The sequence below is a fragment of the Choloepus didactylus genome, chromosome 22 (assembly GCF_015220235.1).
Source record: "Choloepus didactylus isolate mChoDid1 chromosome 22, mChoDid1.pri, whole genome shotgun sequence".
NCBI lineage: Eukaryota > Metazoa > Chordata > Mammalia > Pilosa > Megalonychidae > Choloepus > Choloepus didactylus.
In genome coordinates this window covers 5318242-5331163 of record NC_051328.1, presented here as the reverse complement: position 1 = coordinate 5331163, position 12922 = coordinate 5318242, and the positions used below count along the sequence as shown (strand labels likewise).

Below are 12922 nucleotides of genomic sequence, written 5' to 3'. Positions count from 1 at the left end.
GCACGCTGGAGTCTGCACCCCACTTCCTATGCTCCGGGCACCCAGGTCTCCGGAACTTCCCACCCACATGGCCTTACATCCACCCAAAGGTGGGCCGAGCCTTTGTTGTGCATCCCCCCAGGTTCGAGGAATGGGCAGTGGGTGCCGTTTGCAGGGAGTGGGGCATGGGCAGAGCTTTGCCGTGTGGGTGCCCCACTTGGTGAGGGAAGGAGCTGGGGGTGTGGAAAGAGAAGGGGGTGGGCTGCAGAATGGGGCCCACGAATGTGGGATGCCAGCCTGGGCAGAGGGGCTGGGTTCTGCCAGCCACCACCATCTATCTGGCAGATGGCCAAGCTGTCATGCTCGTGGCGGTCCAGAAAGGTCTCCTGTCACCCTAGGTGGATGGCCCAACCCCAGCCTCCTGGTAGCTTTGTCCTTAGGGGTGTGCTTTGGTTACCATGAGGCTTGGTGGAGGCACTAAAAATCATCCAGAGGAGCAGGGAGCATGAATGTTTTGTTCTGGCCATGTATACCCACCCTAGGTCCTTACCTCTCCCTGCTGGGAGGCAGGGTGTTGCCATGCAGGGCAGAGGCATTTGCAGCTGCAGAACAGAGACTGCATTTGCAGCTGCAGAACAGAGACTGGGCCTCGGGAGCCTTTCTGGCAGGCACTCCTTTTCCTGGAGTCCTTCTCTCATCTTGGGGGTGCTGGGTGCAAATTCTGGTTCCACTCCCTACCAGCTGCATAATGTCATTGCTTAAAACCTCTGTGAGCCCGTCTGCATGGTTGAGAGGGTTCAATGAGATAGTGCCTGTGAGGATGTTGGCATAGGCAGGTGCCTGGGGCATTTGCCACAGTGGCAGCATCTGCAGCTTTGCAACCATGCACCCAGCAGCCCTTCGGAGGGCTCCGAGCGCCGCCCGTGCCAGCAAGGGGCCAGATGTGTTTTTTCGGATGGTGTCAGGGGAGCTTCTCTGTGTGGGTGTCCTTGCATGTTGTGTGGGCTGCTATGTTTTGATCGAAGGGAGCCAAACTGATTTTCCTGGCCCTTCTCTCTGCCATCCAAAGCAGAAAGTTAAATAAACACAGCCAAGTGTTATCACAGGACATGAAGAAAATGAACTTGGTCCCCACGGGCGGCCCACATCTGGCAACTATTGGGCCTCCCAGGACTCTGGGATGAGACAGATATGGTTGGGGCTGTGAAGAGCTCATTGTGCTTTCTACCCAGGGACGTGCCTCCTTGCAGTTCTCTGCGCCAGCCTCAGGAGTCTGCGGGGGCTGCAGGCGTCTTGCCTTCAGCTGCATCCCTTCCCATCTGCCCAGCCCTTTCCTAGGCCTTGCCTTTGGAGGGGCTTCCCTGATGCTGGCCCAGCCTGGTTCATCCCCTGGAAGTGTAGCCTGTGAGTTGGGCCCGAGCTGGTGCGGCCCGAGGGGCTGGTCCCTGCTGCAGGAGGTGGCCGGACACATTTGGGAAGCGGCCGTGCTTGGCATGATTTCCCATCCCTGTGCTAAAGGCCATGGTGGGCGGGTGAGCCATGTGCTGGGGAAGCACTTTGCCTCTCACTTGACCCTCTGGTTGTTGTGTCCCCTCCACCCTGCCATCCTCTGTCCAGCACTGCCCTTGGCCTATGACATTCAGCCCTTGCTGAACTGAAACACATGGGGTGGACTCCCAGGGTTCCGTCTGGGACAACCGACGTGCACTTTTTGTTGGGAGGAAGTAAAGAGGGTGAGACCTCCACCTCTCCCACCTCCCTCTCCTTCCATTTGTTTGTCAGAGATTGCCCAGCGCGTCCCATGTCCATGGTCCCCAAAATGTGACATTCCACCTGGGGGGCCTGTGATGATTCAGGTATTTGACAGGCAAATTTTTTTTTTCCATATGTATATATTCTGTCTATTGGGAAAATGTTACTTCCTATGTTTATTCTAATATTTATTAGAAAAATTGTTACTTGCACCCCAAATGTGTGATTTCATGAATAGCACTGCTTCGAAGGAGGCCAGAAGAAAAGTCTTTAAGTGAAAAAGGAAGTTGATTTAAGGAGAAGCAACAGGAGCCGTCAGTGCAGGTAGTGAGAGCCCCTGCAGAGCCACAGGCTGTCGTCTGGGGAGTTCCCTGGCAGCCTTGTTGGGGGACAGTGGAGATGCCCCGGCTTCTGGAGTGCGGGGCCCAGGGAGGCTGCTATGTGTCCTTGGCACTTGCCCTGCCTGGTCAAAGTTTGTGGGTCGTCTTGGGATGACATCGGGCAGGTTTGAGTGTGGTGAGGCCTGCCTCGGTGGGACCAGCTGCCAGGGGGAGATGCTGGGGTCCCTGAAGGCCTTGTCACCTGCATTCTATCCACAATGGGTGGGAGATGGGGGCCAAGTCGGGGGGCGCATCTGTGCCAATGAACTGTCCCCCTTCCAAATCTGACTTATTAAAAGTACTAACTCCTGAAAGTATTTTGATTGCCCAGCCCTGGGACATCCACGTGGAATTATAAAAAGTTGGGAAATGGTCATAACGGTGCATTCCTGTGGCAGGTTTGGGGTTTTTAATATGAAGAAAGAGAGGGAGGGCTGGTCTGTGCATCCCAAACCAGATGAAAACACTCAACATGCACCACACACACACGTGTGCACACACACGCACGCACAAATCAGTTTTCAATAAGAGACACGGTTTGCTCTTTGCTTGTGTTTAAAATAAACCACATATATAACAAGGCACTGACATTTATTTATAATACGTGTAGCACAGAGGATAAGTTGTTAAGGGGTCGTAAAAAAATATTAGTTTCTACTTTATGGTGCTTTGCTTTCAAATGAAAGTGGAAAGAAGGAGAAGAGAGTGGCATTCTAGTCTCACTCTCTCCTTCCTTACTTCCTGGCACGGCAGACAGCCCTGGCGGGGGAAGGGGTGTGGTCCTCCACTCTCCTGAGGATGGGGTGCCGACCAGGCTGGTTTTCCCTGACCCTGAGGCTCTGAGCCCCGCTCCAGGCTTCCCCCCATGCGGGCTTGGGGTACTGCCACAGTGCCGTCGCTTCCGTCACAGCTGGAGAGCTGGTGCTTGGGGACCGCAGATGTGGCCCAGGCCCCATTGTCCATTCACATTCAGAGGCTGCAGGTTTCTGGTTGATGAGCCTGTGCAAGGGTGAGGGTATGCAATGAGATATCTAGCCGTGAACGAGGGGATTAAGCTTAGGGAGAGCCAGGATTACATGGGGGGCACCTGGGAGGCCTGTGGCCCTGGAAGGTGGTTCCCCAGAAAGGGACATTTCTGGAAACATTCTGACTCTGAGTGGCATTCACTGAGGGTGTCGAAACAGTAATCCTCCTTGGTGCTGCTTGCGTTAAGCCAGCCCTTTATGGGGGTGGTGGGTGGTGGTGGGTCCTTGACTGGGGTCACACAGCAAGCAAGAGAGGGAATTTGTGATGACCCTGGGTGGGTGCACCCCAAGACTGACCTCTGCAGGGCCATGCCCTTTGGAGGGTTCTGGAAAGAGGAGTTGTTTTAACCCCGACCTTCCTGATCAGCCTTGGCTTCTCCTTGAAGGCTCCATCTGGGACGCTCAGTCTCTGGTACTGCTGGTTCAGCACAGGCTGGGGGGACAGGCTGGTGTCGCGGGATGTGCTTTGGGGACACGTAGACGTGACTTCAAATCTGGGCTCTACCTCTAGTTGCTTATATAACTTGGCCCACTTTAAAAAATTCATTTAGGTCCTGGTTTCCCCATCTGTAATATGGGGATCGTCACGCAACCCCTTGGCAGGGCTATTGGAAGGATTAAATGTCAGTGTGATAAAGTGTGTGAAGTGGGCAGCTGAGTGTGCTCACTAAAGAGAAATGATTGCTGTTACTAGTGTTACTAACGGGGGAAGTCTTGTGCCAAGTGGATTGGAAGGTGGGAAAAAGAGATCTAGAGGGTTTCCCTAAAGGCTCTGAGAGGAGAGTTGGGGGACAACATGCTGAGGATTGGGCCCTGACCTAGGTACTTTGTAAACACCATCTCATTTTATCCTCAGAACTGCCTTGCAGGATTGCTATGTACAGAGAAGTTACTTAACTTGCCCAGGTCACACAGCAAACCTTGGGCTATTGGGATTTGATCCTGAGGCCTCTTGCTCTGACCACACCCTGCTGCAGATGTGGGCCAACTTCAGCCCAGAGTTGGGATCATCAGAGAGAGCTTCTTGGAGGAGGTGAGACCGAGCTTGGGAGGGTGCTTTCAACCAGCAGAGACGGACAGCCCTGCAGAGTGGAGAGCCAGGTGGTACAGCGGGCAGGCCGGTGGTCAGGCTGACGCCGGGGGCTTGGATGAGATGCTTTGAGCCCTGGGCCTGTGTCCAGGTTTCCCCACAGGCAGATTCTGAGATGGGTTTGGGCTGGGCTGGGTGGGCCTGCATCGAATTTCCCCTAGTTTATATTTCTTTGCTTAGCCAAATGCAACTTGATTTGATTTTCCTGAATTTCATCTTTGAGCAGGAAACATTTTGCTTACTTTCAAAAAGAGCCCCACAAACTGTTTTGTCCGCAATTGTCCTTCCTCCTCAAATGGGATTGGCACGTTGGTGTAGAAGGAAATCAGAATTTTAACTGCGGTTAAAGTGGAAACTGATCCCAGCTCTGGGCTGATTCCCTGTCCTCTGAGCCCGGCCTCCTCCAGGCCCCGCCTGGGGACAGAGGACCCCACCTCTGAGCTCTGGGCTACGGGGGCACCCAGGGGCCTATCCCTCCCCTTCACTAGCTTCCCACCTCTCCTTTACGTCCACACTCCAGGTTCTTACGGATCTTACTATTTCCACTTGTTTCTGTCCTGTTCTGAGATGGGGATCCATTTAGCCTCCTCCATCATACCCTAGTTCATTGATTGATTGATTGATTCATTTACTCATCTCCTACCATGTGCCAGCTCCTGAGGAGCACAGCAATGGCTAATGCTTGGTCTTTGTCATTGTGGCTGGAGGTCAAAGCCAAAGTCCCTTTGCTCATTTTTCTTGTAGTTCCTAGCTTGGGGTTCTAGGTAACCTAGCGGTGCTCAGTAAATGCTTATTTACGGAGGAAAAGGACAAAAACAAATTGCAGTATGTTTCAAAAGCCTAAAAATGGGCATAGTCTTTGTCATAGCTGTCCTAATCCAAAGAAAAAGCCTTGAACAGGCTTGTGGCCCCGTGTGACGTGCGTGGATGTTTGCGTGCTGGTTTCTTCTGCAGTAGAGAACTGGAAGTGACCTCAGCACCCAGCAGCAGGGGACTGGCCCCGATGACAGGGCGCTGCCACCATTAACCATGATGTCGTCTGTCTAAGCTTTTTGTTGTGAAAGGGTGTTCACTGTTTGTTGCTGAGTTAGAAAAGCAGGTTTCAGAGCAGTATGTGTTGTACAATTAGAACTTTTGGGAGAGTTGTAACAATGAAGGTATGTATGGCGGAAGCTGGATGGTTAGGTTATAAGGGATTTTAGTTTCTTGACTTTATATTCACATATATTTTCTAATTTTCTACACTGTACATGGATTGTACATGGATTTCTACATTGCACATGGATCTCATAAACTTTTATAAAAAGAAAATGATGCTTAAACTAGGAAACAGTAAGAGAAGGGCAACAGTGGATTCTGTATTCCTGAGGCAGCCAGCACCTGGGGCAAAGCCTGGGAGTGCGGTGGGGAGGGCAGGGGAGGTGCAGTGAGAAGTGGCATTTCTGTGGCTTCCAGGACAGCTCCAGCCCCCCCAACCACCCCCCTCCAGCCTGATGGCCCCCCTCACGGCCCTGCCGGTGGCATGGTTCCTTTCTCCAGTGATATGCCGACTGTGTATCTTGTCCCAGTGCTATGTTCAGGGATGTCCTGTTTGGTAGTTTGGAATCGGCCGTGGTGGGAGTATTTACACTACAGAAATTGGCAGTTGCTACAAACCAGAGCCTTTTTACTCCCCGAGAGCTGCCTGTTCAACACTGGCCAGCACCCCATTGTCTCAGATGGTTTCGTGAGTTGCCCCAAGGAGCCTGGTGAGACCCAAGGGGGTGAGTTCTCCTCTTCTCAGGTTCCCCTGGAGCTGGCACAGGGAGGACTCAAGGAACCATCTGTAAATTTGGATCACTGGAGAGTGAGACAGTCCAGTCTTACGGTGTCCGACACTGCCCAACCCGGAAGCAGAGCTCCTGCTAGCTGGAGGCTAAAACAGAGGGGTTAAGAATTTCTGTCCTGCCCCCCCACCCATCCCCAGTGCTAGCTCCATGACCTCTTATGAATTACTTAGCCTCAGTTTTCTCATCTGTGAAGTGGGGTTAACACTTGTATTTATCTCACAGGGTCACTTAGGTCATTGGTTCTCCAACTTTAGTTTGCATGAGAAGTCCTGGGAAAGCTGATTACATCCATCTGCAGAGATTCTGGGTTTCCTAGGTCTGAGGTGGGCCTGAAGTTCTGCATCTCTCACAAGCCCCCGGTGCTGCCGTGCTGGTGGACCGGGGGCCACACAGTTTGGTGCAATTGAGCGACGTGAAGTGCTGATGACAGTGCTCGGCGCTGAGTGAGGGCCCAGTGACACTCAGCTGCGTGTTCAGAGAAGAACCACATGGGGGTGGGGTGGGGATCATCTAAGAGGCTCCAGGGCCCGGGAGCCAGGCTAGCTGGGTTCCGGGCTGCCTTTGTCACCTCCTCTGTGCCCCGGGGGAGCCGTTTCCTTGTCTGTGAAATGGGTCAGTTAAGACCTCACTTTCAGGCAGCAGCAGAGGAAACAGCTGCAAAGGCCCTTTGGAAAAGTGACAGGAGTGGCAGGGCCGACGCTGGACAGTTCTGGTGTGGGGGCTGGAGCCGGGGGGTGGTAGGATGTGAGGGGCCCTGGCGCACAGGGGCTGGCCATGGTGCACTCTTGCACCTGTCCCCAGGGGCCTCGAGTCACCCAGGCTTGGCTCCTCTTCCGACACAGCCACGAGAGGCTCCTTCAGCAAAGAAGAAAAAAGATGCTGTTTTCATTCCCGGGGGCGTCTGGTCTTGGTGATGTCGTCTCTGCTCCTTCTGAGTTCTGATTCTTTTTTCCACTCAAGTTGACACATCGGATGGCTTTGCGTTTGTCAGTTTCCTTTTTTACCCCCATTGCCCCGGCTTGGCGGGACTCTGGCAGAACAAGGGGTGAGTAGCTGGGTGTTCACGGCTTCCCTCCTGCTTCCTTCCTTTGCCTCAGAGCCAGAGCCACGCTTGGAAACGTCCAGCCCTGGCCTCCTGAGTCCCTGGGTTGGCTGCTGGACAACAGCTGTGGTTCCCCTGGGCTCCACTTCCTCATCAGAGAAGTGGGGATTTTAAGGATGCCTCTGAGCGGGGCTGGAAGGATTAAGTGGGAGCCTGTGGGTGGGAGACCCAGCACCAGGCCCAGCACCCAGTTGGGCTCAGTGAAGGCTGTTTTTCCTGGGGGAGACTCTTTTTTTTCTGGCCCGGATCTGCTTGAGTTGGACACACCCAGGCGTAGAACTGAGTGTGCATTTGTGTGCGTGTGCATGTGTTTGTGTGTGCTCGTGCACAGGTGCTTGAAGGGAAGAGAAACTCTAGGGAGATTCAGTCAACAGATTTCAACCCGCTTGGTGGAGCCTTTTGAAACTGCTTCATGCTCAGTGAGAAAGAGTGTGTTGATTGACTAGAAATGCCTGCACGGGTGCAGGATGGGGGAGCTGGGGCAGGTATGTCACATGCATTCTACCCCTGGCCTGGAGAAAAGAAATCGTTTTTTCCGGTATTGAAAAAAACATTCAAAGTGTTTTGCATTCATTATCTTATTGTAATCATCATCATCGTCATCATCATCATTTTTTAATTAGGGAAGAGTGGGGGAGAGGAATCAAAGGTCTGCAAAGTTGCCCAAGACCTGGGTTTTCCTGGGATCTGCTCCTTCTAGATACCTCCCAGTCCTTTTCTTCTGGCATGTGTTTAGGGGATGTGGGGTGATGACGGGAGGATGGGATGATGAGAGGAAATGAGCTGGCACAGAGGCCAAACCCTTTGGCTGTGAGCTTTGGTGGTTCCCCACCTAGGGACACCATTCTTGCCCCACGGAGGGGCAGCGACTGGAAGGCAGTGATGACAAAGGATCTGTGGCTGTAGCCGGGGCCCTTCTCTGGGGCATGGTGGGAATCACAGTGGGAACCCCAATTTCATCCAGCCCTCTCATCTTTATAGGCAGAATGAAACCTCAGCAGCTGGCCAGGACCCCGGCCAGAGTAGACGGACGGCTGACGTGGGTCATCCCAGTGACCCCAGTAGCCAGCCAGGACCTGGGCTAGTATAGGGAGCCGATGAGGGTCATCCCATTAAGTACAAGAGCACAAACTGTTTCCTCTTCCATAGGGAGGTGGGGAGGGTGGAGAGGGGTTATCTCAGTAATGAGAGCCAATGTTTGTGGCACGTGTACCTTGAGCAGAGTGCTTCAGGAATATCATCTCATTTAGTCCTTGTAACATTCGAGTGAGATTGGTACTAATGTCACCCCTATTTTATAGATGAGGATACTGAAGGTCAGAGAGGACCAAGTGTGTTGCCCACAATCTAATAATTTGGAAGTGGCAGAGCTGGGGGGTGAACTTGGGCGGCCCTATTTCTGGGTCCCCCTACTGGATAATTGCTTCTACTGTATAGATGACGAGCTGTGTTGGGTAACTTCTGGAAGGGTCCCTGTAAGGATGGACCAAGTTGTTTTGGAGTTACTGGCTGTCTTTCTGTCCTCCCTGTTTTACAGAGAAGCGAGGCAAGGAGACAAAGGGCAACAATTGCTTCCAGTCCCTCTGCCTGGGGATGGTCAGGGGAATAATTTATGAAGAATTTCTAGTCGCATTGCATCTTTCATGGGTGCTGGTTCTAAAGTCAGTGTTTAAGTGGAAAGTCAAGTTTTGTCAAAATCATCTGTATAAATCTCTACCCTGGAGACCCACTCACCATCTCTCCATAAGTCTATGCAAGAGGTTTTCCTCCTACATGGAAAATACTGTGTGTGTGTGTGCGCGTGTGCGTATGTGTGTGTCTGAGCACTAGATCTGGCAGAAGAGGGCTTTTGGTTAGGAGCCATGTGCTCTGAAAAATTGGTTTCTTTCCCTGCTGGAGTTGTCCTCCCCATGGTGAGGTGCCCACAGAACGGGGGGCTGTGGACAGAGGAGCCACAGGGTCGTGTCCCTCTTCTCATCCTCACTCCAGGACAAGCTTCTGAGGGAAATGGCAGGTGGCACTACTCTGTGCCACTTAGATTGTGATGTTTTTCTTTTCTGGTAGGTGGTCAGGTGAATTGAGACATTAAATGGTTTGGTGAGGGGACCCCTTCACGAGATCCCGGCCCCTCCGAGGGTCCGAGCCTGGTGCTGAGGCCAGTGCTGGGGTCGCGGGCAGTTTCAGCTTTCGCTGTAGAGAGCCTTTTCCACACCGTCCCCCTCCAACCCACTGTCTTCCTGGAGCCCATCCCGTCCGGGCAGCACCTGGAAGGGGTGGGCCAGTGGTTGGGTTTGTTGGCACTTGGTGCTGGTCCTTTTGCCCTGGTGCCAGAGTTAACCAGGAGCCGCGCTACCCTTTACAGCACGTTTGTGTTAATTAGGAAAAGGTCAGTGGTGTCTTCGTGCAAAGGAAAATCGCCTCTTCCTTTGGGCACAGCCTTGTACCAGGACCCCTGCTTGGTGGACAGAGGGCGGCTGGATTTCTGCTCCCTCTCACCACCTCTGCTGGGCTCCTTGTGCAGTGTGCAACTTGCACAGCCACACAGAACCCCCTCCTTGCCTTGTCTGAGCTTTTTGCTTGTTGAGATTGCTTAGGACTAAGTCAGGGGCAGTGACTCAGTTGCCCCTTCACCTTCATTGGCCCTGGCTCAGTGTGGGTGGGAAGGTTTCCCACTACCTCCACTGGGACAGGGTGGGCCCGACACTCCCCTAAGGGTGGGATAACTCCTGGGCCAAGCCCAAGCCAGCAAAATGGGAACTGCCCTAAGACCTTGGGAATACTAGCCAGAGGTGGGACTGAGAAAACTCAGCTGAGAAAACTCCCCAAATAAAAGCCAGTAGCCCAATGATTTTTAAACCTTTTTTGGGGGGTGGGGGTGGGGGTCTCTGGATCTTTTTGATAAAAAAAAAAAATCAAGATCCTTTCCTAGGAAAATGCTCAGCAGCTCAGGTGCAGGGCAGGGCCTTCTGGGATCCGTGACGCTCAGCCTCCAGAGGCCAGGCTGGGCAGCGGCCCGGGTGTGGGTTTTGGGGTAGGGGACGGGGCCTTGTGGGCTCTGGCCAGGCCCTGCCCGAGGCCACCTCATGCCCTCGGACTAACACTTGCCTTAGACTTGTCTCCGAGCCTTCCCACCTCTGACCCGCACCCTCCCTGCTCACCCAGGTTCTGCCTGACCTTGAGAAGCCCTTGACCGGGGTCCCAGCCCTGTCATCGTTCAACTGCTGGGTTCCACGACCCTGTTTCTTGCTTCCTGCTTCAGTTCCTGGCTTTCCCCTTCTGTTCCCCTCCCCAGCTCCATCTCTGCATCTGTGAGGCATTGGGGAGTCCTGCAGAGTGGGGGCTCCCCTCCCCAGGCCAGGGGCAAGTGTCACTGGGGAGGTGGTTTACTGTGCCACCCACCCAGCCCCACTCACTCTGTGCCCCTGGGTGCCTGAATTCTAGAGGCCCTGCACACAAGGCTTTGGGTCTCAGGGGCACTTTGTTGAGGGGTCAAGGCCCCTCCTGGTGCACAGCAGGGCTAAGGTAGGGGAGATGGTTGCTTAGAGCCTGCCACGAGTGGGGAGACAGAATCTGGTGGGGCTCCCGGGCGCTATACTTCCACGGGGCAGTCAGCCTTCCACACGGCTTGTGATCCCAGAGCTCAGGAGGCCCGTGGAGTTCTCACCCCTCCGAAGCCCTAGCAAAGCCTCAGAATCCTTCTTAACACACTCTCGGCAACCATGGTAAATACTCAGAGCTGGGGCTTGAGTTGCTGCCACCAAACCGCTGCCCTCTGAGGACCCTCCGGCCTCTTTTGGCCCCTTCCTTTCGATTGTTGAGGGTTCCAGCCTCCGAGCAGAGCTGGAGGCCCCCAGGACTCCAGAGTAACCCACAACCACCCCCTTCTCTTCACAGCTTGTCCTGGGTGTCCCTTGAAGGGCTTTCTTTGGTAGCCCATTTTCCATGGGTTGCATCTTTGTGCATTGCTCCCCAGGCTCCATAGCTCCAGGGAATTTTCTGGGGACGCCTGTAAGGGCAAGCCCTTCCCTGCCTGCCTCCCCCCCCCGGCCTGGCGCTTGGTGCCCTGGCCCGCCGTGGCTGAGTGTGCCTATGGGAACGCCTCCGTGGCCCTGTGGGCTGAGGAGTCTTAGCCGCAACTACCCCCAGGCTGGCAGAGGGCAGGGGGCCCACATTTGGCCATTTGAGTGAGTGAGAACAGCTCCCCGCTCTGCCCCTGCAGCTGCATTGCACGGCCGACATTTCTGCTTGGCACTCGCCCGCCTGCAGACGCAACCGGCTCGAGCTCTAGGCCATGGCAGGTGTGGGCAGCCCATGGGCGCAGGATCCGAGCGTGTTACCCGCCGGTCCAGGAGTCGGCACGAGTGTTGGCTGAGGGAGTGGGGGGACGGTGGTGCATGGGACAGACGAGTGTTTGTGGCTGCGTCAGCCACGGCCAGGCTCCCTGGGGTGTCATCCTGGACCTGTTTGCTTATTTGTTCCAAGCGAATTTTGTTGGGTGCTGACTACAGGGAAAGCTCTTTTGATTGCACTTCGCAGATATTCCATTTTCTACAAATTGAAGGTTGGTAGCAGCCCTGTGTCGGACAAGTCTATTGACGCCGTTTTTCCAACAGCCTGTGCTTGCTTCGTGTCTCTGTGTCACAATTTAAGTATGTACATTTTTTTTTTTTTTTAGACAATACTATTGCACACCTAATAGTCTACAAGATAGTGTATACAGTAAACATACCTTATATGCACTGGGAGACAAAAAAATTCACGATTCACTTTATTGCAACATTCACTTTATTGTGTGGTCTGGAACCGAACCTGCGATATCTGCACGGTGTGCCCGTGCTGTGTTAGCACTGAGCTAGGCACTGGGCTGCAGCAGGAAGGAGACAGTGGAGAGGGGACTTGGCAAGGGAGGACAAGCCAGGTGGGCAGAGGTAGAGGATAAGGGCCACATGTTAAGGCTGTGAAGGCCTAAGCAAGTGCTGAGTTGTGGGCTCAGCTCAGGGCTTAGGAGGGTCCGGGTGCAGCTGCCCGGCTGTGTGACCTTGGGCTGGTTGCACGGCCTTTCTGAATCTCTCACCAACATGCGCGCCCTTGTAGGCTTTTGGCAGATGGCGCCCGAAGTCCACGGCGGGGCCCCGAGGGTGATAAGGAATTTGTGGGGCCAGGAGCATAAACAGTTTTGGGAAAAGAAACACACAATGCCCATGGCCAGTGCAAGGTTGCTGATAAGAGAGGAGGTGGGGTGGAAGGGACCAGGGAGTGGAAAGATAGTCTTAAGCTGGTGGCAGGTCTTACTTCTGCAAATGTTATGGAAAATTCTGACCACGTGAGGGGCTTGTGCAAGTGAGGGGCCCAAAGTGGGGGCTTCGTTAGGCCTGGGTGAATCTACCTTTGCCCATGCATCCCCTCCCCAGGTGGACATGCCTACTCTGCGCCCCCTTCCTGAGCGGGAAACTCTCCCCCGTGCTCCCTCCCTGCACGGACACTCTGGCCCCACACCCTCTCCCTGTGCTCATACATGCCCATCGCCCACAGGAGTGGGACATCTCTGTGTTCCCCAAGACTGGGCAGGGTGGGGGGGTGTGTCTTGGCCTCAGTGGGGCCAATTATTTTATGAAAGAAGATAGAGGGGGCACCTGAGGAAGTCCCCAGGAAGCCCCTAGCTCCCCTGGGGGGCTGGGCAGCCTGTTTAGCAACTGTGGGTCCTGGCCACTGTGCTGATGGGGTTTCTCTGAGGTCCTCACCCAGGGTGTTCACCATGCCCCTGC

General features: G+C 54.1%; 1 protein-coding gene across 2 annotated transcripts in view; it reads left to right on the top strand.

Annotated features, from left to right (window-relative positions):
- Window positions 1-12922, top strand: part of ZNF423 (zinc finger protein 423) — a 324179-nt gene that overhangs the window by 42423 nt on the left and 268834 nt on the right. The window contains exon 1 of one of the 2 annotated variants that reach the window (XM_037815984.1): window positions 6794-7100. The exons of the other annotated variant lie outside the window; for it this stretch is intronic. Within the exon in view, the coding sequence (XP_037671912.1) occupies window positions 7028-7100 (73 nt within the window). The 5' untranslated portion in view covers window positions 6794-7027. Of the gene's footprint in view, window positions 1-6793; window positions 7101-12922 lie in introns of those variants that run through there. 2 annotated transcript variants of the gene reach the window in all.